Below are 25,566 nucleotides of genomic sequence, written 5' to 3' on the forward strand. Positions count from 1 at the left end.
CACAGGAAAAGTATATTACTACAGAGGAGTTGGACGCTACACCTTCCCATAAAATAAAGACACACACTACACACACACGACTCATATCTCATGCAATTTTTTATCAGTATTTATAAACAACTTTGAATACAGGTTATATGATCACATAAATGCTCCAGTGTTTTCAATACGTAAAAGCATAATGATTACATCTGATTCTGTGATAAAAATCAGTGCAACTGCGTTTACAAGTCAATACAGGACATATCTAGAACAAATACACATTTCGAATAATACAGGAAGAAATAGGCTTATCTTAATCCTTATAGAACTTTACAAAGTTATAGATAAAGTTAAAGGCAAAGACAGATTGTTTACTACAACCTTGTATCTTCATAAATCATGGTTAGTCCTGTAAACTGTAAAAAAAATAAAAATAAATCAATCATCCTTTAAAGCAACAGTTCGTTCCAATATGGCTAGTTAGTGTACAGTGGAGGTGATCTGGAGTACACTAAAGCTTACTCTGTTAACACTCTTGAGTGTGCTACTGGAACTGATAGGCACTAAGGATGTCTCAAACCAATCACTTACTCCGCAGCTAACAATTTGTCTCAGAGGTAGACACCAGTAGGTAGGATAAAAAAGAAAGCTCAATTTAGCAAAGATCATTGTTTTCTGGAGGGATGCCTGTTGGAGGGCACTTGTGAGTGGATTTAGTCAACATTAGTGATAGTGCTACTCAAATCAACTAACATTACGGCAATTACAGACAGCTGTAGCACTTGCCAACATTGATGAGACATTACCTGGAAGGTATTCCAGGTACAGGATTCAGTGACTAACTGTGGGACAATTTAGCACAGAGTAAGTGGTAAAACACAGGACTCTTCTGTTAGAATTACCAGCTAATCTGACTTAATTTACCCAGATATGTCAATAAACAAAATATACTTGGACTTGCCCTCCAGGGTGGCGCCTGATGGTAATGTATTCTATCTACAGTGAGAAAGAACAGCAAGTGAGTTTTTTTTTTGTTTGGCAACATGTTCTACAGAGAGAACACATTCCTGATGATCAGCATAATTACAAAACAGCAAAACATTTTTGTAAAAGTAAAATTACTTTAGTTTTTAATGAACATCTCAGACCTGAGGTCACAATGTTTTCACAAATTACCAAGGCAACATCAGTGGTTTGTCATTCCCAGTATATATATATATCTAAAAAAAATTAAAACATAGATGAAAGAAAAAAAAAAAAACCTGTTGTACGTACAAAATTACATTTGAACAAAAGGATGGATTCTCGACTACAAGCAGGCAGCTCACAGATAAACAAAAGCAGAAATCGTTAAATGCATATTTTTATGGTAAATATGGGATATATTGTGAAAGACTGCAAAACAACAAATGTTAAAAACTTTTACCAGGATGTTTGAAGTATATAAAAAAAGGTGAGAGGATCAGTAACAAATTATAAACAGTATGGAGACAAACACATTACAATGTGCGTTATGACCTCTACAGAAGGCCTAACTAACATTTATAGACTGACATACATGTGTTAGTGCGCTTCTGTGTGTGTGTGTGTGTGTGTGTGTGTGTGTGTGTGTAAGTGATGCGTTGTAAATAGATTGTACATACATTTTTTTAATACAACTTCTTTTTCTCTGCAGCATCACGGTCTAACAGTACAGTCACAGAATATAGACATACACAAAAGCTGTAAGAACCAGAGTCAGGTAGATATGGGATCTTTAAAACTAAACTAAATTCTAGCTATATTAAAAAAACAAAACACTTAAAAACAAAAGAAAAATAATTGACCTCTGCTGTTTGGCAGCATCTTCATTACAAGATGTTGGTAAGTAAACACTTCTCATCAAACTATCACTTGGACAACACAATCGTGTCAAGAGAAGAGATGTTCCGCACATGCACTCAAATTTGTCGGTGTCTATCAACATGTGAGCTGAACGTGAAGACAGACGTGATAATCAATTAAACTTCCTTTCCAGATCATGAGCAGCGGCTCGGCCGTGAAGCCACCTGGGTGAAGACGATGAACAACAAGAAGCAACCGATATCCCACTGAATGTGAACTAGCTACAGGCTTGCAAGTGCAGCTAAGTGTGAGCTGCTTTCCATGCGGCGCCGTCTTGTGTGTCTGTACATTTTCGATACTTAAAAAAAAAAAAAAAAAACCCAAAACAAATTCATGCGGATGATGATTATAATAAGGCTGCTGAGGTGTAGGTAATTTCAACTTGTTTTTCTTCTGGTAGCAGAGAGCTGTAAGTTTTGCATGTCTCCGGGAGAAGGCAGGGGGGTGAGTGAGTGCACGCAGTGGGCGTGTCTATGCCTGTGCACTCGTCATCTTCTGTAGGAGTGGAAGCTGCAAATAAACAACAGACTTTGGTTAGAAAAACAGTTACAGTTAGGTTAGAAAACCAGTTACCCGGCCTGTTATCTGCTCACAGACCTAGCATATGTTGCAAAATCAATCAGTACATGAAACGTAAGCTTCATGTTAATATGTGCATTTATATGTAATATATGTGCATATGGCTGGCCACTGCTCATTAACGAAAGCTGTCATTAAATCAATCAGTACTAGAAACATGAGCTTCATCAAGCTGACATACGCGCTGGCAACTTTACTAGGTACTGTACACCTGTTCAACTGCTTATTGATACCAGTATCTAACCAGCCAATTAAATGGCAGCAAATTGATGCATCTTAGGCACATAGACGCGATCACACATTTTTCAGGAGATCAGTATTTCAGAAACTGCTGATCTACTGGGATATGTACGTATATCCATTTGTAGGGTTTACAGAGAACGGTCTGAACTGTAGCAGTTCTCTGGTCAAAAATGTCTTGTTGGTGTCAGAGGTCAGAGGAGAATGGCCAGAATGGGGAGACAATTGAGGAGTTTGTTCATAAATCTTTTTTACATTTCAGTAGAACTGCACTTGGGTATTGTTGTTTGATTTATCTTTGCACAATCAAAACACAAGCATATTGTATTGATATTACATGAAATACACAATTAAATAACAGGACTTTTTAATGTTTTTCAAAAATGGAGATTACAGCAGGAGTTTTAGTGTTTTGGATTCAATTTGTTACAAACGGGGTGTGCAGAAGGGTATTTCTGAACACAAAACACGTTGACGCTTGAAGCAGAAGGGTAACCGCAGCAACAGCAACTGAAGACCGGGTGCTACTCTGGTCAGCTCAGAACAGGAAACAGGCTCCCAAAATTGGACAGTAGAACACTGTAAAAATGTTGTCTGGTCTGGTCTCAATTTCTGCCGCGACATGGATGGACGGATGGTAGGGTAAGAATTTGGTGCAGGCAACATGAAAGCATGTTGATCTATCAGAAGGCAAGAAGGGGTCTGATCCGGTTCCAGCAAGATGTTCCTAACTAATTGGCGCGTACGTTCAGAAAATGTAGACCAGTCTTCTAAAACTATTTTTATGCCGTGAACGGAGTGGTGTACCCGGCGTAGCCCGGGACTTAGTCTGGCCGTGTGGCACTGCCCACCTTGGTCAGGTCCACTCCGGTGAGTGCGTTCACAGACACGGGCAGCTCTGCCAGCAGGCGGTTGAGCTCGCCAGTCATGCGGTTCCCGTCGCCACTCAGGATCACGATCTCATTGGTCCTGGCCAGCGGCGCTGCCACTTTACCAGCGATCTGCACACAGAAACACACACACACACACACACACAGAAACACACACACACACAGACACACAGAAACACACACACACACACAGACACACAGACACAGGAAATTAAGATCAGAGTGTGCAAAAACATACTTAGCAAACTTAAAGCAACAGAAAAAAACGACCTACAACTACAGAGAAATGCAAGAACCTTGCAAACGTAAACGACCCTGATTAAAGTCTGCTGGCATGCTGGCTGGTCTCTTTCAGTAATGCAGTTAGGTGATGTCACATAGTCAGCTTTGTTTTTATGTTTTTGACAGTGTGCCGCTTCATACCACAAACTACATAACATGCTGAAGAGCTAATGGTTAATTGCATATAACAAAAACACAGATGCATGAAGAAAATCCTCCCTTTACTTGTTTTCTCTCTCCGTCTCTACCACATCAAAATCAATACCTTGGGCAGGGCCTCCAAGACCAGGGCGGTCTTAGCTGCCTCTCCGTACTGCTGGTAAGCTTCTGCTTTGAGCCTCATCTTCTCTGCCTCGGCCTTGCCCACAGCCTCGATAGAGGCGGCCTCTGCCTCACCAATGCACCTGATCTTCTCAGCCTCGGCCTGGGCAGTCAGCACCTTCTTAACCCTGGTAGTGGAAACAAAGACAGAAAGGAAGAAAAAGTGGGGGCAGACAGAAAGGAAGAAAAAGAGAAAGAGAGAAAGGAGGGAGGGAGGAGAACAATAACATAAGGTATGGGAGAAAACGTCAAACATTAAGTGACAGAGGATGACACTGACTGAACTGGAAAATGCGTGTCACCTTCTGACACACACTGATACCCTCAACATGCAAATCAAATCCCAGATTTACACATCAGGGTGAGGCAAACATTTGCATGAGGTGGATAGACCTTTCACATGCCTCTCACTTCACTGTGTCTGAACAGCTCCCCCAGACCCTAGTTATAACGTTTGGCTTTTTATATAACCTGGTTATAACGTTTTGACACTTTTCTCCAAAGTAATGTACGTATGTATGTATGTATGTATATACTGTGTATGTATATATATATATATATATATATATATATATGTGTGTGATATATATATCACAAGGGGCCGTGTCCTTAGGGCAACTCAAGGTAAAGACCCTTGCTCAAGCACACAACGGTGGCGTATACAACTTCTGTGGCTACTGCATGATAGCCTAGCTTCTTAGCCTCTGTGCTACCACTACCACCACCCAAGAGCAACCAGAGCTCTTGGTGTACAGACGGAGACGGTACTCACTTCTGTCCCTCAGCCACCTGCTGCATCCGGTAGGCTTCAGCCTCGGCCGGCCGCTTCACCGTGGCGATGAGCTCCTTGTCTGTCCTGTCGATCTCTTTCTCCTCGATGGTGATCTGCTTCTTCCTCTGGACCACCTCGATCTCGATCTCCTCCAATCGGATCTTCTGCTGCTCCTTTGCAGCCTGCAGCTCATAGGCCAACTGAGCTTCAGCTTTCTGATTGGGTGAACAGCCAAGAGAGAAAGAAGGTTTGGTTTAGAATGTTTCCATTGTGAGTAATTCTAATCTTAAGTAAACATTCAGGGTTCCTTCTCTAAGTCAAATGTAAAAGGTCATGACTTTTGAATTTCCATGACCTACAGTACTATATAAGGAGTCATGCCACGGCACGTAGTGTTGAAGAATCTTAAACTTAATCTAATAAATGGCAGCAATCAACATTCTGCTTACATTTTACACAGCTTCCTAACGTTTTTGTAAATGCGGTTGTACTACATGCTGATTCCATGGGGGGCACACAAGGTATGAAAATACGACACACCTTCGTGTTAACTTCTTGATTGAAAGAAGCTTTCTGCATCTCCAGTTCTCGTTTCGAGTCGGCCATCAGTGTGTCTGCTTGGAACTTCACATCCATCATCTCCTTCTTACATTCAGCTTCCTACAAGAAGCCAAGGGGTGAAAGAGTGGAAAAACTCAGGTAATGTCTGTATCAGGACAGTGCAACACACACTATGAAGTAGCTGACGACAAACAAACTGACCCGGGAACCAACCTGTTATGACATTCTAAAAAGAAACTTCCCAGACCAAAACTGTAAACGCAGACACAAGCTCATGAAGTCCTCTCGAGTGGCCTTACCCTGATCCCTGCGTCTCTCTCTGCCTCCGCCACTCCGATATCGGCATCTCTCTGCACAGCAGCCGTCTGGGTCTTTCCCAATGAGCTCAGGTACTCCACTTTATCATACACATCCTGTCAACAGGGGGCACACACACAGGGGGGAGGACAGACACACTTAGTGACACAAACACAGCAGCATTCACAGGTTGAATGGTAAGCACTTGGTAAGGCCCTCACACAGAATACACAACTCCAACTAAATGCAAACCCAAAACTTTATGTTATATTACATTGCATTACATTACATTTAGCAGACACTTTTTTTTGTCCAAAGTGACTTATGTCAACTATATTACAAGGGATTACATTGTCTCCGGAGCAACTTGGGGTTAAGTGCCTTTCTCAAGGGCACAACAGTGGAAGCAGGGAATTGAACTGACAACTGTCAGACAACTGCACGCTAGCCGTTAGCCTAGCTCCTTAGCCACTACACGCCTGCATAGATGGACACCGGTGAGTCTCGGCGCCTTGTGTACCTTTATGGTGAAGCTGAGGATCTCGATGCCCATGCGGCCAACGTCTGGGGCTGCCACCTCGCGCACCAGCTTGGCAAACTGATCTCGGTCCTGATAGATCTGCTCCACTGTCAGTGTGCCTGTAGAGCAGATGGAAACAGAGCTCAGTGAGTCTCCATTCATGAAAGCAACAGGTTAAACAAGGTCATGTGTGAGTGAGTCACACACATTTTTGCTCATTCCCATCATCTTTGCAATGCTCAGACTTCCTGTTGAGGACCACAAGTGAAACTAGGTCAGGTGCACTTGAATAGTTGCAACACCAAAAAAACTTCCAACAACAGAAAAGACTTTCATCAGGGGAAAAAAAAATTAAACTTCTGTTTTGAGGTGTGACTGTGAGAACCACGTTGCTGCGGCATTTCCCCATACAGTCAGTCAAGAATTTCTGTTTAACAACATGTGTTCGGCCAGGCAAGCAGTACGTAGGTTATAGAGCTGAAAGGAGTCTGGCCAACTGATTTGATCAGATAACCGATTATGTTTATATGGTGGACTGAAGACAAATTTCCACATTTTGTGGATAATAAAGTATTCATCCATTCATTTTAGTCCAAGTGACCGTTCATACCAAATTTGAAGGGCGTGCCTCAAGGCATTCTTCACAAGAAAGTGAACTACGTGTGGTCAGAGTGACCTTGAACCTCTGACCTCCGAAATATATCCAGCTGATCTTTTAGTCCAAGGGAACGTCTGATCGAGCCTCAGGGCATTCTTGAGTTAGAGCGTTCAAAAAAGTGGGACTTGAATGGGACTCAAATGGCCATCATCAAAGGCTATATCCAGCACAGAGGCTTAAAAAGTCAACAGCTTACATAGGAAAATTCACAAGCACACGAGTGCATAAGTGACTTCCATTAGATCTTCACACATACAGTTAAACCCAAAATTATTAGCCCCCCTTATGAATTCAGACATAATCCTTTGTTTATACATGAAAATGACAATTTCCAAGAATGTGCCTAGTTTATATGATTACAGAAGCGCAAAGACAGTATGCCCACAAAGTTTGATGATCATTGTTTACTCATGCTCTGATTTGTGACAAGAAAAGCAAGAATTGACATGTTCAAAATTATTAGCCCCCAGACCATTAATAGTCAATAGTGTAGCCTTTCTTTGCTTCAACTGACAACAACTTCTTTGAATAGTCTTTTACTATGTTGGCACATATCTCTTAAGCACTCTTTAGCTCCAGCTCGTCCAAACTGCATGGTTTTCTTGTATGGACTCTTGCTTTAAGCACGTGCCACAGATTCTCAATGGGGTTGAGGTCTGGTCTCTGTGTAGGCTATTCCAGCACCTTGATTTTGGTATCCTTTAGGGCGTTTTAGACCACTTTTCACTATGCTTTGGGTTATTATCATGCTTAAGGACCTGGTGGTGACCTAAGCCTAGACTAAGAGCAGGCGTCTTGATGTTATCCCTCAAAAGGTCAACATAATCTTTCTTGATCCCATGCACCCAAACAAGGCTCCCGGTGCCTGAGACAGCAACACAGACCCATAACATGATGCTCCTACCACCATGCTTCACTATGGGAACTGTATTTTTATGGTTGTAGGCCTTCCTTTTTTTCGCCAAACATAGGCAACATCCTTGTGCCCAAACAGCTCCAGTTTAATGTCATCAGACCAAAGGACAGTTTTCCAAAAGTCATTTTTAGCTTTTAAATGTGCATGTGCAAAGTTCAGTCTGACTTTGAAGCACCCCTTTTGGACTAATAGGTTTTTTCTCAGCCGATGACCTTGGAGGCCTCCACAATAAAAATCCCTCGCTACTGTCTTCCTCAAGACTTTAACCCCAGAGGTCTGAAGGTCAGCAACTATCATTTTGGCGGATGTGCAGGGTTCCTTGCTAACATCCCTGATGATTTTTCTCTCTAGATTGAGATATTTAGCATTTTCATCCACACTTAGGTTGGTTATGCACAAACTTGGAACTCTTTGCACTTTGTAATGATGCCTTGCACGGCTGTTCTACAGACTGTGAAGCATCTAGACTACAGTATAGCCTTTCTCCATATTATAGGCCTCAATGATGTTCTTTCTGAGGTCCAGACAGATTTCCTTTATCTTCAGTATGCCTGTAAAGGCAGTCCCCCCTCAGACAGGTGTTCAAGTGCCTGTAGGCCTGTTCCTTGAAGTCTTTAGGTAAACAATCAATGCTGGTTGGGTGTTCAGGTGTTGTCTGGACATTAACTTACTGCAAAGGTGTGGCTTGAAAGGTGACAGGTTGGTTGTGTGTGTTTAAAAGCAAAAAAATCACATGGGGGCTATTCATTTTGACCACTCCACTTTTCACACAATTTGAGATTAAGCATTCCTAATAATATATTAACACTCCAAAATGCACCAGATTCTACATAATAACACTGGCGAATGTTTGATTTTTAAAATTTGATCAGGGATGAAAAATTTAGGGAGAATTTTAGAGTAATGTTCCAAAATTTCAGGGGGGCTAATAATTTTGGGCTTAACTGTACGAGACTCACCCAAAATGGATCGCAGGTGACCCTCCAGTGTCTGTAAGATGACACTTCGGATCTCATCCACCGATTTGCCCAGAAACTGCTCGCAAGCATACACCTGCAACTCGTGATCAGACGTGACCTTGACCTGTTGGAACACAATAACACATAAACACAGAGGCACCCAATGTATTCATAGGACACTGGTAACACACATATTTCTATCCACCTTTTTCCTGAGCCACAAATGGGTGTCACCGTGAAAAATCCAGTTTTCTAAGATGACTTTCATAAGACAGTAGTCTAATTAAATGACCGTGTCTGACACGTCCTAAGCTATGCAAAAGTAAACGTATAATATAGCACAACCCTATTAAGAGCAGAGCTGTCAACATCTCGATACAAGTTGAATATTCTAAGTTAGCCTACTGAGAAGGTATATGCAAACAAAATGAAGGTGAAAACTGGAATGGCAGTAGGCTTCAGGAATAAAGTGGATAGTGTTCAACACATTGAAGTAAATTAAAGTAACTAGTAAAGTAACTAACTCCATACTGTTTGGATAATGCACATTCAAACATTTGTAAATATGCAGTTTTAAAAATGTCTTTAAAACAGTCAATGAATATTTTTAAGAGACCCCCAAAATATTTCAGACAAAACTGTCTTCTATGTTATACATTTAAAACATTAGCATATGGAAATATTACATCATTAAAAAAGATTATATTGATTGATCCTGACCGACATGCTAGTCCCTGTCATTCATGTTACAAATGTGTTTGAGTTAACAGAAAACATTATAAATAAATAATGCATCGTCGAAAAAGCAGCATCAGGTGACTCCACGTGACTACTGAGAACAGTAATCAACAAGACGGTGTGGAGTCATCTAACAGCATACTAGATGTAGCTCGTCACACTTTGGCTGAAATCACAAATCAATTCAAAGTGAGCTCAGAGGGGTGGCCGGCCTCCAGGGTCTCGTATGTCCCCCCCCCCACCAAGATGGCCGCCTTAAAGGACCACACTCTGCGTGCTGTGCTCACAACACAAACGAGGCATTCACGTTAGGAGAACATTAACACGGGTGGAGATCAGTCAGTCACCTGCCCCTTCTTGCTGCCAGGGGGGGGACGACACAGTAAGCTAATCCTTAAGGGAAAACAAAAAGAGAGGGCAAAAAAAGCCACACTCGTGAGTAAGGGAAAGGGAAAGGGGAAAAGGGGGATGCGATACTAATGAGGGAGGGGGAGGACAAGAAGGGGGAGGGCGATGGCAGCAGCTCCTCTGGACTCGGCTTACGTCATCTGGCGGAGAACAGGCAGGAGGGGGGGGAAATGGACACCAGACATTCGTGACGGGCTTCAACACGTCCACCAGGGGGCAGAGTGCTTAGGCAAGCAATCCATGATGCCCGCATGCACTCACTGCCGCAGGACAGCACACCACAACACACCACACACAGGAGCAAACATTAACATGCTCAGCCTGTAGCACTTCAACATGACACTGAAACAATGGGGGGAAAAAAACGTCACACAAAATATAAGATGGAAGACAGATGTCCCGAGACAGGCGGTCTTCTCAAACAGTAACTAGTAAAAGTAGTTAGAGTTGGGAGGTCTTTGGCTTTTTTTTTTATCCATTTTTCTATGCAAAAGTCAAGACGGAAATTTGCACTTAACTTTGGCAATAAACACTGTAGTTTCAACAGTGTGGTTCAAGTTTGTCCCATTTCAAGAGTTTGGTCTAAAAAGGGAAGTGTGACCTATGGAGAAGCACGCTAACAGGGAGAGATTCCAAGCCTCTGTGTCTAGGAAACTGCCTGTGAATAGTCAATGAACTTCCACATCCTTTTTGGCACTGAAAGCACATGGCAAGGGAAACCTCAGTGTGTCTTCTTATCTGTAGTTTTCCCCTCTGGCTATGATGCTTTACACTGGGATGAGCTGAGCAACAGGGGATAATATCTCCTCTAATATATTTCCTCTAATCAACCCACAGACTTTTTTTATATATATAAACCTAATATATATATATGAAGAGTTTGCTTCCAAAACGCTATATCCTCCATTTAAATGAATTTTCATGAATATTTTTCTTTTACATTTTGCTTTCCAAGTGATGTCAGTAGAACTGTGAGTATTGGGTATAACCCGGTAATGGAGATATAGCGTTTTGGAACCAAACTTTTCACATATACACATACATACACATACACACACACACACACACATACATATACATATTCATACATATCCATATATACATATTATATATATATATATAAATAAACAGATGAATACTTAAAACCATGCTAGTTAGCTTCAAGTCAGAAGTCAAATATGCCGTTACAACACTGGTGCATTCGGCCGTGGCGCATACAATACAATGCAGAACAAAAACTGGGCAATAAAGAAGGAATGGAAACAACAGAAACAGGCAGGTGTGGTCAACAGGCTTTCTCTAGTTCCCTGGCTGACATCTTTTATCATGACTGTCATGGTGAAAAGGCTCTATTCATTACTCTTATTTCATGATTATACACATCACAGTGCTCTACAAACAATTAAACCATTCTGAAGGTTGGGTTTGCATACATTTTTCTACCTTCAGAAAACTAAAATAAATAAACCAAATGCATGGCAATGCACCCATCTCCATAAGCATAAGCATAGGGATCTAGTTTGAGCTTAGTTCTGGCTAGCACAGAGAGGGGAGATGATTGATCTTCACTTTGGCTACAGGAGAGATGTACAGTATAGCACTGCTAAACCATGGGCCATTCTTGAGAGCCTAAATAAAGTTGGAGGCAACCACTGTATTGGTCCAGTAAGGAGAAAGCACAAAAATAAACAAACCAACCAACAAACAAACAAACAAACAAACATAAAAACAAGTGGAAGGTTCTGAAGCGACCTGGATCTGGAAAAAGCATTCCTTAATGGCGATGTGAGGCAATTTACCTGTGCCACTCCAGTGACAGTTATAGCTACGCCCTCGGCTGTCTCTACATCCTCACACTTGGGCTGCAGGGTCATAATCTCAAGGGTTATCCTGCGGAGAACGCAAAACAAAAAGAACCCAAAAGGTTTTGTATGTTCTAAAAGGAGAGTGTGTGAAAAAAGGCAGCGAATGGGAAAGAAAGGCAGCGGCAGGAAAACAAATAAACAAAGAAAGAAAGTAAACATGAGCAGCATTCACTCCAGACACACATAACATAGCACAACCCAGGTGCATTGATAGTGAAATAGAATGCTCCTGAAGATGCACGTTTACGACTTAAATGTTCAGCTGCCCAGGTCTTACAGTGTTTTCCACTGTCAAAATGATCCTTTATGGCAGAAATTGGCCATGATTTTTAAAAATCAACTATTACACAACACAAATTCTGAATAGTTTCCTCCAAAGCCCCCTACCCTGCACTGCACAGCACTAGTTGGAGTCCCCTTGCTCTGATTGGCTAGTGTTTGCAGACCTGGTCAATTCCCAGAGCTTTGGGTGGTCAAAGGGTTTGGACATCAGAGCATTACTGGAGTAACAGCTGTTGGATTGTGGGGAGAATTTCACAGACAGATTCTTGGGTAAATTGTCTAGGGACTTTGGAGCATGCATTAGGTGTCAGTTACAACTGCATCTCCATAGAGACATACATGCCACTGTCCACTATCAAAGCACCAGGGTGAGACGCATTAGTGAGCCGACATAGAATTGTAGCCAAGCCCTGAAGAGGTTAGTAACTGTGGACTCCCTCCCTCTCATGTTTGGCTGTTGAGGGAGAAAGAGGTAAGAGGAGGGAAGAGTTTGAGAGACCATACGATCGTCGGTCCTCAGCTGGTTTTTCCAGAATCTCTCCATCTCAGTTGGACCCTCTGTTTATAGTTTTTTTTTGTTGTTGTTTTGCGATGCATTACCTGAGCGACCCCTGTCACATCCAAGGGGACACCCTCCGAAGTTTCGATATCCTCGCAGCGACATAGGATGGTCATTATCTCCAGAGACAGTCTACTCGGGCAGGCAGGTGAAGGAGGGAGCGACAGGAGAGGCAGGACAGCAAGTGTTACAAAAGCGGTTAAACTAAATCAGAAAACAGGGCAGGGGGCAGGGAGCAAGGGTCAAGGGTCAAGGGTTTAAAGTCAGGGGAGGAGGTGAGTTATCCAACATGTGACCCAACTAACAAGGGCCGGGCTTCCCAGATTCGTTAAGAAGCTCTTAAGTGCTAAGAACTTCTTAGGAGCGTTCTTAGAACTTTCTTAGAGCACTCCTAAATATTCTTAGCACTTAAGAGCTTCTTAATGAATCAGGGAAACCTGGCCAAGGACATTCTAAAATCTTCCCTCATTCTTCCCTCATTCAACTCTTTAAACAAGACACGATTCACAACATTAACTTGTGTTCTTTTTAAAAGTTTTCTTAATCAAGGCTAAGCTGACCTTTTCACAGTAGAGCACTCAACGCATTGGAATGAGCGTGTCGATGCGTGTCACTATTTCTGCCAGGCAAAGATGGGAATGCCTCTACACATGTCTACACACACCACAACCAATCAACTGGGATAAGTGCTAGGCTATTTCATGTCTGCACACACCACAACCAATCAACTGGGATAAGTGCTAGGCTATTTCAGGCTACAGTATTACAACAGCGTATTACAACAGCACACAAAAAACACAGCAATGTAAAGGACTGTGCAACGTAGGGGTTCAATTCTACAAAGTAACCTAGTTCAACCTACTTAGTCAAATAAAGACATCAACAGACGGGGGGAGAAGGAGGGGGGGGGGGGGGGGGGCAAATGTTCTGAGCAGTATGCAGACATACTGAGAACAACAAGATTCACCACAAAACCACCTGTTCTACTCATGCTAAGTAGCCTAGTTCTGTGTGCACGTCTGATTCTACCAGCATCCCCCCAAACTAACACAACACAACACTTCACCGGTTGATTTTACAACCCACACTACATATAACCTCACCAGTTCCTTAGTTGTCCACTAGTCCAGACTGACTGGGCATGCTTTCACCCACTGGATCTATGGCACATCTCAATTGATAAAGCATGACAACAGCATGGTGAACATGCCCCGGTCTCCTCCTTCCCAGACTCTAAACATGGCAGCCCCTTGGTCTGCACCCAGCAGAATTAGATCAATATCCCAGCCATAGCATCCATTAAGGATATTACAGCAAACAGGGAGTGGCCTCCCCTCCCCCTCCCGACCTCACCTAGTCAGCTATATGCACCACCACTGCTACGACATCTCACAGGTCTCAGTGCAGACGGCTCAAGTCATCCATGCGCCACCGTTAAACTGTCACATTTTTATTTATGAAGGAGAGTGCCCATACAACCCAGAGAGGGGATTGCGTATTAAAATCACTGCATTCGTATAATGTAGACTCTCCATGTACCAAGAAGAGTGAAATACATGATTTGGGGTAAACTTGTTCATGACTGGGCACATAGGCTAAGTCCACTCCTTTCTAAGCATTAGTTTACTGGAGATGCTACAGCACGTGATGACCGATGATTTGAGCCAGTCCTCGCACCTGGTCATATCACTATAGAGAACCAACCCGCAATCAGAAATATGAAACCTCTGTTGGTGTGTCAAGCACAGAATCCCAAAGTCATGGTACAAAAGAAAGACAAAGGCTCATGTGATCTCAAAGAAAGCAAGGTGGGTTAGAATGGCAAGACACTGACAAACCAAAGGAAAGTCACATAGAAAATGTTTAAAAAAAGACAGACACAATTGTTATGATTGCAGTTAAACAATCCGTTGCCAAATGATAAATCTTTTTAGCAATGTGGTAAGCTATAATGAATGGCACTTTCTATGAGAAAATGCAAAACATGTGTGCGTGTCACAGATTACGCTTTTTTTTCCGTTTTCTGGGAAAGTGGGAGAATTCTCTCCACTGTTTACATCTTACGGAGGGGCGGGGCTTTGCCACTGTCATGAGACCGGTCCGTGCAGTTGACCACAACATAGTGCAAGCAAGGCACTGATCAGTTACAGACACTACTCTGGTTTCATTAAAACGTCGCCGGTCCCCCCCCCCCCCCCCCCCCCACATGAGGCGGCTAATTGCGGCTGAATAAATCGGTGTGGCCCTGAGCTGAACTAATCCTCCGCCTAGTGCTGCTGTCCATGTTTATCTTTCCAGGGAGTGGACGGGCCTAGCAACTGAGGCTCCAGTGCCGTGCTGTGCAGCAACTGACGGGAGTGATGAGTTGTTTGTTTAGATAATGCCTTATGCTGCAGCCAAAGTGTAACTAAGGCCATTTTGGCTCCGACTCAGTAATCTGCTTTGTTATAGCGCAATGAATCTGCTCTAAACATAAATGAAATGTGTTGCTAAATGTGTCATATCATATGGAATGACATACTGTATGTGCGTAGGTATTTAATTTCTCCTCTCCAAGAAAGTCAATTTACTGAAATGTATTTGTTGGTGTATAACCTTTAAGAAAATATCTCACAAAATAAAGCAAAATGAAGGCTCTAAACTCCATTTTGCTATTCAATAACATGCCACGTCAGACACACTTAATTCAGATTTTACAATTACATTAGTGAACCTATCCGTCTCTACTGTGTCGTGCAAATGAACCGATGGACGGCTAAGTGACGCAGTGTGCAAATTAAACGAAAGTCGCTAAGTGATGCAGTGTTTTTCGGCAATGGCGAAAGTAACAGTGACAACAGCGATGGGCTCTGGTGACAGGGAAAGGGGGGCGGGACTTACCTCTGTATGTCTGTGACCAGCCACCACGCCCAGGCCCAGCCCCCAACCGTGTACGTCTTGGAGTCTGAGCCACAGCAGCCACCTAAAGAAACGGGACATACACACACGTGTGTGAGCCGAGCACTCGTCCTATACAGTCATTTCCCTCATAAAAGCCGCAGCTAGGCAGTGTTTTATGCAAGTTAAAAGAAACAAAACCATATTAACACCATATTACTGCCTCCCCTGTATTAACCTCATAGTGGAAGAAATCTTGAAAAATCAATGTAAAAGCCGCAGATAATAGTCAGGGAATTACGGTAGGCCCTTTCAACAAGAATAACAAAAACAATGCTTTATCGTTTTATTTTGTTCCCAAACTACTTCCGATGCATTAGGTGAACATATGGAATGCATGTTAAAACGGAAACCTTGTGGGAACAACCATGATACTGATAATGGAACTTTCTTGAAACAGTCTATCGGAAGCGAAAGAGAAAAACCCAAGCTCAAATCTCATCATATCCACCCTGGCACAATTGTAGCGTGCTGTGCAACAACCTTTAAAAAAAAAAAAAAGAGCACACAATACGGGTCCTGGAGTCCAGATGTCTCTGAGGAAATGAAAATGGCACGCTAGACTAGGGTTAGACTAGACTAGAGTCAAGCAAGTGTTGCCCACACCAAAGCTTCCGAGATTTTGTCTAATCCCCTCGCCACTGTCAGTCTTTCATACAGATCACATTTCCTTACACCTGAATGCGGCCACTCCTAAAACTGGAACGCATCTCACAGGCGTGTGGGTTGGGAGTTAGGGGAGACTGAATTTCCCTGGGACTGACAAGCAGGAAATGAAAACTTCACAATCCTTTTCCTTCTCTTTTTTTAAAAAAAACTGCAACCAAATGTAGTTGAAATACCTATTGTAAGAAACAGTAGGCTACAACAAGTAACTTAACTGTTAAGCCATATTTCAACACTTCACAAACACATCTCACCACATCACACTGATTTCAGGAGAGAGAGAGAAAAAAGCGACCATTAAAGACCAAATAGCTACAGGGAATACATTCTGTTTCCTAGAAGCTCCACATTGCAGCTTCCCTCTCAGTTGTCAGTGGTACCCTCTTGGTCACAGAACAGCAGTACAGGTCACACTACTGTATGTGTCACACAGCCACCACCATCCATTCCTTGAAACCCTGGGTCTTCCGCTATTAAAATGTAGTGACTCATATTCTGTAGTGGGGTAGTGACTTTCAAACTACACAGGACATGGACAAGCTAATTAAGTCTAAACCCTATGACTATGTTATAATAAACAAGCTAACGATAAAAGGCAAAATTGCTGTGTAGTGGTGCTTTGATGGGAACTAAATAGTGTTTCATCATAAATGTATGGGTTCTTTTCTCTTTTAGATTTTCTGTTTGATTCCGACAGTTTGGTTCACAATCACTTCATGACCAGTTCTCTTTTGGGCCAGTGATACACAAGATCCTCTAAACATAGGCTCGTATTTGTTGCCACAGTTTGAGATCCCTATCCAGAACGCGCCACAGAAACACAGTGCTATTATTGTCCCTTCGCCGTCTAAGTGGCGGCATTTGGAGACACTGGATTTTTAGGCTACGGCAAAATTCTCAAATGACACTCACACCACAGAGACTCAACAGCCGCTGCAGCTGTTCTGGTGGTACTATAACGGGGGGGGGGGGGGGGGGGGGGGGCAATCCTGTGTGCCGTTAGGACTCTTTCTCAAGTCTCCCTTGTGTCTCGATCAGCTGATTGGCAACAAACGAAGCAACGCATGTCCGTTCTTGAAATCTTAATCAGCTTAAAGTGCATTCACAAAACCGTCTGCGGTCACAACATTCAATGGCCTGATCTTCACAGGCACTGCGATAAAGCCCAGGTCTGAATTTGGCCTAACTAGCACTAGGGCCAAACTATTTTTTGCTAACTAGCCTATACTTCCAGCATATCTGGACCATGTGAATCCCAATACATGCTATATTCCCTAAAAATGGAGGAAGTGCAACTGCTGATGAAGAAACATGGTATGACACGAAGACAATATGGGACTACATTCTACACACATTCTACATTCTTCACTTGGCCTTCTAGATATGCAAGTATAAACCAAAACTCTCTAACTTACATTTTGGTACCCATTGCTTTGTAAACACGTGTGCCAATAGCACGGTATTTCAGGGCAGTATTTAGGGTAGCAAACTACGCCCCTTCTGTAAACAGCTGTTGGATCTGTGATGTGAAACTGGATCGGTCAATCATCATTTTCAGTCAGTCACTGATGTGGTCAAAGTGCCACATTCATTGATCTCATTGTCGGGTTTATATCCGCACAGGCACCCCAGTTTCTTCTAGGGAATTGGGCACGTTGGCTATGATCCCACATATTCAGATTGGTGTTTGATATTTACGATATGAGCTTCCTAGATATCTCGCTAAATAATTTCCCTCTTTAACATGTTTTGGCTAATGTGGTAGATGACTTGCAAAGATCAATAAAGATTGAATTCAGATATTTGATCTGCGGGCACCACGGAGTCAATGTAACCACTATTGCCCAACTGTACCAGTTAGATTAGAAGTCTTTATTGTCCACTGCTGTGGAAATTCTAGAGGCAATTTCTCCATTGCTGGCTGACAGATCAAAAGTGCTTTCTCTTCATCCTCTGCAAGTCATATTCAGTAGAGAACAATTTGAATAAATCAAAGATAACATTCAGCAAATATCTCTTCATGATCTGCTAGCTACCCACTCCGAGTACACATCAAACTGGGGCTACAGTAGAGCGGAGAAACCCAACGTATGCTTCTTTATATTTTAACTAAATATTTTTTGCATTAGTTATCCAAACGTCAATCTTGGCACTGCACTTACTTGTGCCCGTAGGAAGACATCTACTGCGTTTGAAATCAATCGGAGGAACGGTTCAACAGATATGCGAATAACAGACGACAGACGTTCCTGTAATTTATAGATAGATTTTAGATTTGCCCACTCATTTCAAAAGCCTAGAAGACAGCTCTTTTGATTGGCTTTGTCTCCTCTCCTCTACCAAAATATAGATAAAAATAGTAGCAGCAACTACTTGAAATGCTGATCTAGTAACCAATAATGCTGGGCATTCCAATGTTTGTGTCACTAGTAAAGAAACTCTGGAGTGAATGCATGCAATTAACCTAGGGTGTAAATAACTTCAGCTTGGGCTACACTGACTGTTACAAAGCCATTTTACTATGGCAACTGTGGTAGTTATTGGCCTGCCTCTGTGAACAACTTTGCCTCTCCAACATTCTGCTATACAGCAACTCACTTTTCCCTTAAAGGTAAAAAGTATAACAAAATATAAAGCAATAGATGACCGTGATACTTCTCTGTATCACTGTCATCTATTGATTTGTATTCTGTTATACCTTTTATTCTCACAGCAAAAAAATATTTGGATTGCACTTTCTAATAGGCTACCCACCTGATGCTGTTAACTGACAATTAGGCAATAACCTCAGTGTGTTAAAAGATAACTAGGCCTTTTCAGCTTTTGAAATTCCTGAGATTCTATTTGCATAAACAAAAAAATGCAGCTCCTCTAGCCACATTGCTTGTGGTTCACATACTTCATTGACAAATTCTGATTGGCCACATACATAACTTCCACATGGATATAAGCTTCTACAGTTGATTGATCATTAAGTCGATATATCTTTGTATTGCAACTTTTCTGAAATAGTATGTATTATGCAAATGATCCATTAACTATTAGAATTTCAGGAACATTTCACTCACCAAAATGAAAAGCAAAAAGAGGCATTTCTAACCTGACTTTATCCAATGTTAGGATTTCTGTACTTGAAATGTATACATGTATATGTATACTGTATGAAATGTAAATGCATTTACATATGTGCACATATTCCAAAACAAAAAATACTTAAATAATCAGCTAAAATTCTGTGGGAATATCTATTATTTTATTAGTTAAAATGTTTAGCCTATTCACTTACATCATCCCCTCATAAGTATATAATAGACATAAGCAGGGTGATAGCATTGTATTGATAGTAGCTTTGTGTGTGCTATCACATATCTATTTTCTAACTCTACAGTGGTGTACCATGCCAAAGAACACTAAGAGCGACCGACTCCTCCGACTCAAGGACTAAACGGACTCCACTGCTCCTGCCGCAGGTGCCCAAACATGCTTTCGGTAAATATGACGGAAAGGCCCAGACTTGATCTGCCAGTTTGCTAAATGTCAAGCTTTTGGCACATATACTAGTATTATTTGTCATTCCACAAGTGTAGCGTAAAGTGTGGGCATCAGAAAATCGTTAGAAAGATTGTTAACTACAACTAGTGGCTGTTTGGACCTCCCAATATTACTGGTGCAACTGTTTTCACAATATCATGGCTTCCACTTTTTCACAACACTAGTGACATTCATACACTCTGTCCCTCAGTCAGCCAGTCCTGGTGTAGGCCGTTGCCCAGAATTTCCTGGTTTCCTGTCAGTTCCTCTTAGCATAATACTCTGGTTTGGTCGAGGGCAAGAGGTAAAAGATGCAAAAAATGATTTCTTCAAAACAGCAAAGGTTGTGTGTGCATCTAAAAAACACTGCCTGTGTTCTTGGTGTTCACATGTGGACCCACAACAAGCTTGCATTCTTTGTGATGTTCAAATGAAACTTGATCGACAACAACAAACGAATAACAATGCAAAGAGTTGTGTAGTAGTCTATGCAGACGTGATCAGACCATCTGTTGCATTGGGAAAAAAACATTAAAAATGGGGTACATTTCAAGGCAAATGAACTCGGCATTTGGACTGCTTTTTTAAATTGGGTAAAAGCCAAGGCAAGCATAACATTCCAATAGAGTGCTGCTTTACTGCTTATTACTGCATGAGTTAGAAAGCATATGAAGTAACACAGCATATAACTACATGAGTTTGCTGCATATAATAAATAGTGGTAGTTGTTCTCATCACTAACCACCAATTCAGCTTACCATAACCAAATAAACTGATAAGACTTAATAGGACAAACTAACAACTAGCCTACACCTTGTCTTCAAATATGACAATCAACATGACAATCGCATACTCTCGCCTAATCTACATATCATGTCACAGCACTAATCACGTCAAAGCCTACTGAAGATTTTTTAGCTTCAGATACCAATTTTATTCACAACTTAATAATACAAAAGACCATTGCACCAAAACCAGAGTAGAGTTTCAGGTTCAGGGTTCCCACGCATTTTCACTAATAAAGTTTCTAAACCTTTCCATGACTTTTCAATGACCTTGAGTGGGATTTCCGTGATGTTTCAAGTACACATTTGCTTTGTAATATCTGCCACAGATTGTGGCTAATTATGAAAAGTTATAAAATGTGTTCTAACCGCCACCATTCTATTCTATTCTATGAAGGAAGCAACTGGATTCTGTGACATGATGTACACTATCTTGTATTGATGTCCGTGGTAAAATGAAAATTCATGGCATTTCTGAAACTTTCAATGGATTTACTGAATTCATTATTTCTCCAGGCCTTGCTTTCCTTTGTAGTAGTGCTTAACTCTAAATCATTACATAGAGACGCATATCATCATGATACTACTATGATGCTCTACTATGATGTGCAGCCAACTACTCCCTCACAACCCCTAAATGTAAACTATTAGACTGACTTCGTTATTGATTATATTTCGCCATGTCATTTGCAATCAGTATAACTCAACCTGGCCAAAACTACTTCCAACCTTTTAACTTTGAAGCCATTGTTTTGTTCTTAGTCCCCTTTTCATGAAGAGACCACAATAAGCTTCCCGAAATAATCATTCAATGGATTCAGTTAACGTCTCGAAATGCAACCTGCCTGTGGCTGTGACCAAATTGCCATCGATTGAAGACAAACCACACTCAAACCAGTTCAGGGTTCAAACAAGTAACGCTAGATACGGTAGGTCAGCTATGAAACTAATCAACGATGATCCTTTAAGAAGGGACATTCCTGGCAGAGGACATTCTGCCACGCCCTCTTTTCTGTTGACAGTCACTTTTATCTGGTTTAGCAATTTAACGTTATGCTTACTTGTTGAACACCTATCTGACTTAAGACTAATCGTAATCTGACATTAATAGAAAATTGGATGGCATAACAAGAGCCGACAGATACGCTGGTTAAAAAAACAAACAAACAAACAAAAAAAAACTGAAATGATACGGTTTGATAATCGCACTGTTTGCTAGCAAGGCTACTATGCAAGATGGACCAGACACAAACAATTACTCCAAATGGTTACTAGCAGGTCCATGAATGCTGGGTGAATCGTCTTGCCTGAGGAAAGCTTAATAACAGACAGACTTTCAAACAGTTATGCTGAATTAACTGAAAGAAGATGCAGCGTGTTTAATGAAACCAAATTTGGGATTCGTCATCCTTTAACGTTAATGTTAGCATAGGCAGTTTCATGTAGAGCTAGCCTATTGCTAACTGGCGTGAGCTCAAATTGGTTACGATGGTTGACCACAACCAGTCTGTTTCCATTGGGTTATATTAACGTTACAGAATCAAACCTGGTTATGAAATTGCCCGTTTCTAGTTAAAGGGGATGACAAGAACATTACGCTAATGTCGGTAAACGGATATGTAACGTTATCGTCATCACTAGATATTAATGTTTATCTTTAGCTAGATAAGCTTCGCTTTTCGAAACCGCTAACGTTAGCTACCTCGACGCACAAACCAGTGGTATCGTAAACGTAACGTTAACCAGCTCATTTCCAACATGTGCAGTGGTAATTGATAACATACCTGATACCACCAACGCTTCATTTGGTCCTACTGTGTAGCAGTTCCCCATAGTGATACCTCTGATTGAATGATCGCTGCAATATTGATATACAGCTATCGCTACTTCGGTAGGTTGAGCTTGGCAATGGTATTCGTTTGGAGATTGCAGTCCCCCACCTCACATCATCCCACACTATGCAAGCTACACGGGTCTCCGTTTTCCCCTACTCCCGCCCACCGAGTGGCTGGCACGCAAAGATTGTGGGGTAGGCGGAGCATAATAGGGACAGTTCAACAATGCATAGCTCTGCGAGAATCCAGTTGTTAAAGGCCGAATGAGTTAAAAAAAAAAGTAGGTTAGTCCAGTTTCACTACATATTAACCTTACAGGCTATTGGTTTTATAATGTAGGATTAGTATTTACGCTTTCAGAGGCTCTCATTCTAGCATCTAGTTTTTTGAAGACATGTGTGAAGCAAGCGTGTGTTACCAGGCAGGAGACCTGAAATAAAGTCGAGTTTGTGGAACATGCTATGTGTCCAAAATTATTAGGCAATCCTGATCACAGAGGGACAATAGCTTAACATATTTTATGAAAATACGGCCTGAGACATGGCCATAGGATGAACGAAACTGCTTCTAATCTTCTTCTAATCTGGAAGACAAGGGGATTTGTGATATATCCCCCCCTCTCCCTCATGATTTCTGAGTTACGGGAAGCGGCTCGTCATGATCTCTGGCTCTGCCTACCGCTCCGCTGCAAGTGGCCATAGCAAGTGGCACATTTCTCATTTAGCATTCAAAACCAGAGACGCTGGATAGGACCAGGATAAGACCCACCCTTAAATGTTATTGTACGTTCAGACAGTGCCACCTGCTGGTCAAATGAAGGAGTTGATTGTTTTTACAGTCAACAATTTTGCATTTACATTTATTTTTTTTTGCCCATTACACACACACACACACACACACACACACACACACACACACACACACACACACACACACACACACACACACACACACACACATTTTATATAGCCTACTTTATTTGATTCCACTTTACAAGTCAAGTTACATAAGGAATCAAATCTCTTGAATGATCCAGTAGATTAAAGCAGTTGAACAATCTATAATGAGTTTACAGGTTCAACGGTATAGGAAACGTCTCTTCCAAATAAACATGCTTCCTATAACTGCTGATATGGATCAGTATTTTACAAGCTGCTTAGCCTTAGTCTTATATAGTCCCCCAATGCAAAGTCCACGGACCACCATTCTATGTACATGACCTAGTAGGCTAACACTAACACAATGAGCTGGCATTTGTAACCTAGGTTCTCAATGACAGAAATCAAAGGCTGGTATTTAAGCGTTTTGCACAGTATGAGTCCTCCATAAATAGGTCAAAAGCACATGACACTTCAAATATTTTAACTTTTTTAGCACTCTGAGAAATTACGATAACGTCTGGTGTGTTTGCAATTCCAGAGAAGGTGTTTGCAGGGGAATAAAACCATTCAGAGTGGACAGTGGTGTGTTTGTAGATCTGCTCTTCCTCTGTGTGGGGGATCTGAGCAGCTATGAGGTCACACACGCACATGCACATGCACACGCACACACACACACACACGCACACGCACACGCACACGCACACGCACACGCACACACACACACACACACACACACACACACCAGATTGAAATACCTAAACACATAGCCTACACTTAGGCTAGCCCAGGGGTCGGCAACCTTTGAGACCTCCAGTGCCAACTTCAACATTTCTAGTCAATGAGTGTGCCACTATCAACAATGATGGTTAAAAAACACACATTAACAACGGGAATATACTTCTACAAATTTGGAATTTTAAATTACATTGAAAATGTGCTAATAAAATAAAATGTTAATTATTATTATTATTATTATTATTATTATTATTATTATAGCCATGCATAACAAACGAAACGGCCACAACATTGTAAAGGCAACAGCAGGCCTATTTAACTGAACAGTGTGGGCTGAGGCTAAAATTAATCATAGGCTATTTGTCTCAATTAAAAGGTATATCTTGCCTACCAGTCAGTGTGATCCCTGTCCTTGCTTTTCTTGGCTGAGCTTTTTTTTATCTGGGGTTCGTAGTTTGTCACTTTGTCAGTATGAGATTTTTTTTTTTTTTTGCTGATGCTGGTGGCGCGTGCCAGTGATTATGCCTCGGCGTGCCAGCAGTGGCACCCGTGCCATAGGTTGCCTACCCCTGGGCTAGCCTATAGAAAATTGAACATCAGTAATTTCACAATCCTCTGCATGTCCCTCCCTACTCCACATTTCCAAAATCCATTGAATAATTTTTTGCAACATGATAATGGAACCACATAGCCTATCTCAATGGAGCAGGCATGCAGCGACATTCAAGTGGGAAGTCAGTTCAAGGGTCATGTGTGCAGGTTTCCAGCCTGAGTTTACCCAGTCTACACCAAGACAACTCTGAAGGAGTTGAGAGCTTCAGCAGCCAAGATGGGAAAAACTCTGCATGCAGCAATATTGCCTGAGTTCTTCATCAGTCAAAGCTCATATTGACGAGTGGCAAAGTTATTAAATCTCAACTAAAGTTCGCCCAAATACATGTGAGAAACTCAAAGATCAAATGGGAGAAGGTTCTTTGGCGAGCTTTTTGACCAGATGCTGTTTGGCATAAATCAAATATGCCCATGACCACAAGCACACCATCACTAATCAGCATCAGAATCAGAATCAGCATCAGCATTATTGGTTTGCATAACAAACAAGGAATTTGACTCCGGTTAATCTTTGCTCTCAAAGTACAACACTCAAACAAATGAAACATAAAATAACTAGAAAAGCACTCAGAGAGTGCAGCTACCTCCGCCTGCATTGTTCTTCCTAGGTTGTCATAGGCTACATTTGAACCAAAACTATTCCGATCGCCATGTGGTCTCACCATGCCATTACACCACTAAGCGAAACACATAAACGGCTCCAGAATCCCGACAGTGTTACGGATCACTCCCAAAATGTATTTGTTTCTTCCTTGGGTCATGCCTGACATTCGAGTTACTTTTTGAGTTATCTTGCTAACAAACAGACAGACAAACAAACAGACAGACAAACATAAGCTGGTCCCCGATGAAAACATAACGTCCTTGGCGG

The 25,566-nt window shown here is 41.7% G+C and overlaps 1 protein-coding gene across 1 annotated transcript; it reads right to left on the reverse strand.

The window, feature by feature from the left end:
* Positions 1-81: 81 nt before the first annotated feature.
* LOC134080018 (flotillin-2a) lies at positions 82-22,613 on the reverse strand. The gene is made up of 11 exons (XM_062536208.1): positions 22,417-22,613; positions 15,594-15,675; positions 11,807-11,897; positions 8,862-8,985; positions 6,329-6,447; positions 5,811-5,924; positions 5,491-5,610; positions 4,951-5,165; positions 4,123-4,306; positions 3,537-3,686; positions 82-2,376 (listed from the first exon to the last, which is right to left on the reverse strand). The coding sequence occupies exons 1-11, from the start codon at positions 22,463-22,465 to the stop codon at positions 2,338-2,340; spliced, it is 1,287 nt and encodes a 428-aa protein (XP_062392192.1). The 5' UTR covers positions 22,466-22,613; the 3' UTR covers positions 82-2,337.
* Positions 22,614-25,566: the final 2,953 nt, after the last annotated feature.

Source organism: Sardina pilchardus, chromosome 5 (genome assembly GCF_963854185.1).
Source record: "Sardina pilchardus chromosome 5, fSarPil1.1, whole genome shotgun sequence".
NCBI lineage: Eukaryota > Metazoa > Chordata > Actinopteri > Clupeiformes > Clupeidae > Sardina > Sardina pilchardus.

Excerpts from the sequence above, each read along its gene's own strand:
- LOC134080018 (XM_062536208.1), bottom strand. The coding sequence starts at position 22,465 with ATGGGGAACTGCTACACAGTAGGACCAAATGAAGCGTTGGTGGTATCA. Across the intron at positions 8,986-11,806 it reads CTGTCACTGGAGTGGCACAG|GTCAAGGTCACGTCTGATCA; the intron begins GTAAATTGCCTC and ends GTGTTCCAACAG. Across the intron at positions 6,448-8,861 it reads TCACCTGCGATCCATTTTGG|GCACACTGACAGTGGAGCAG; the intron begins GTGAGTCTCGTA and ends TCTGCTCTACAG.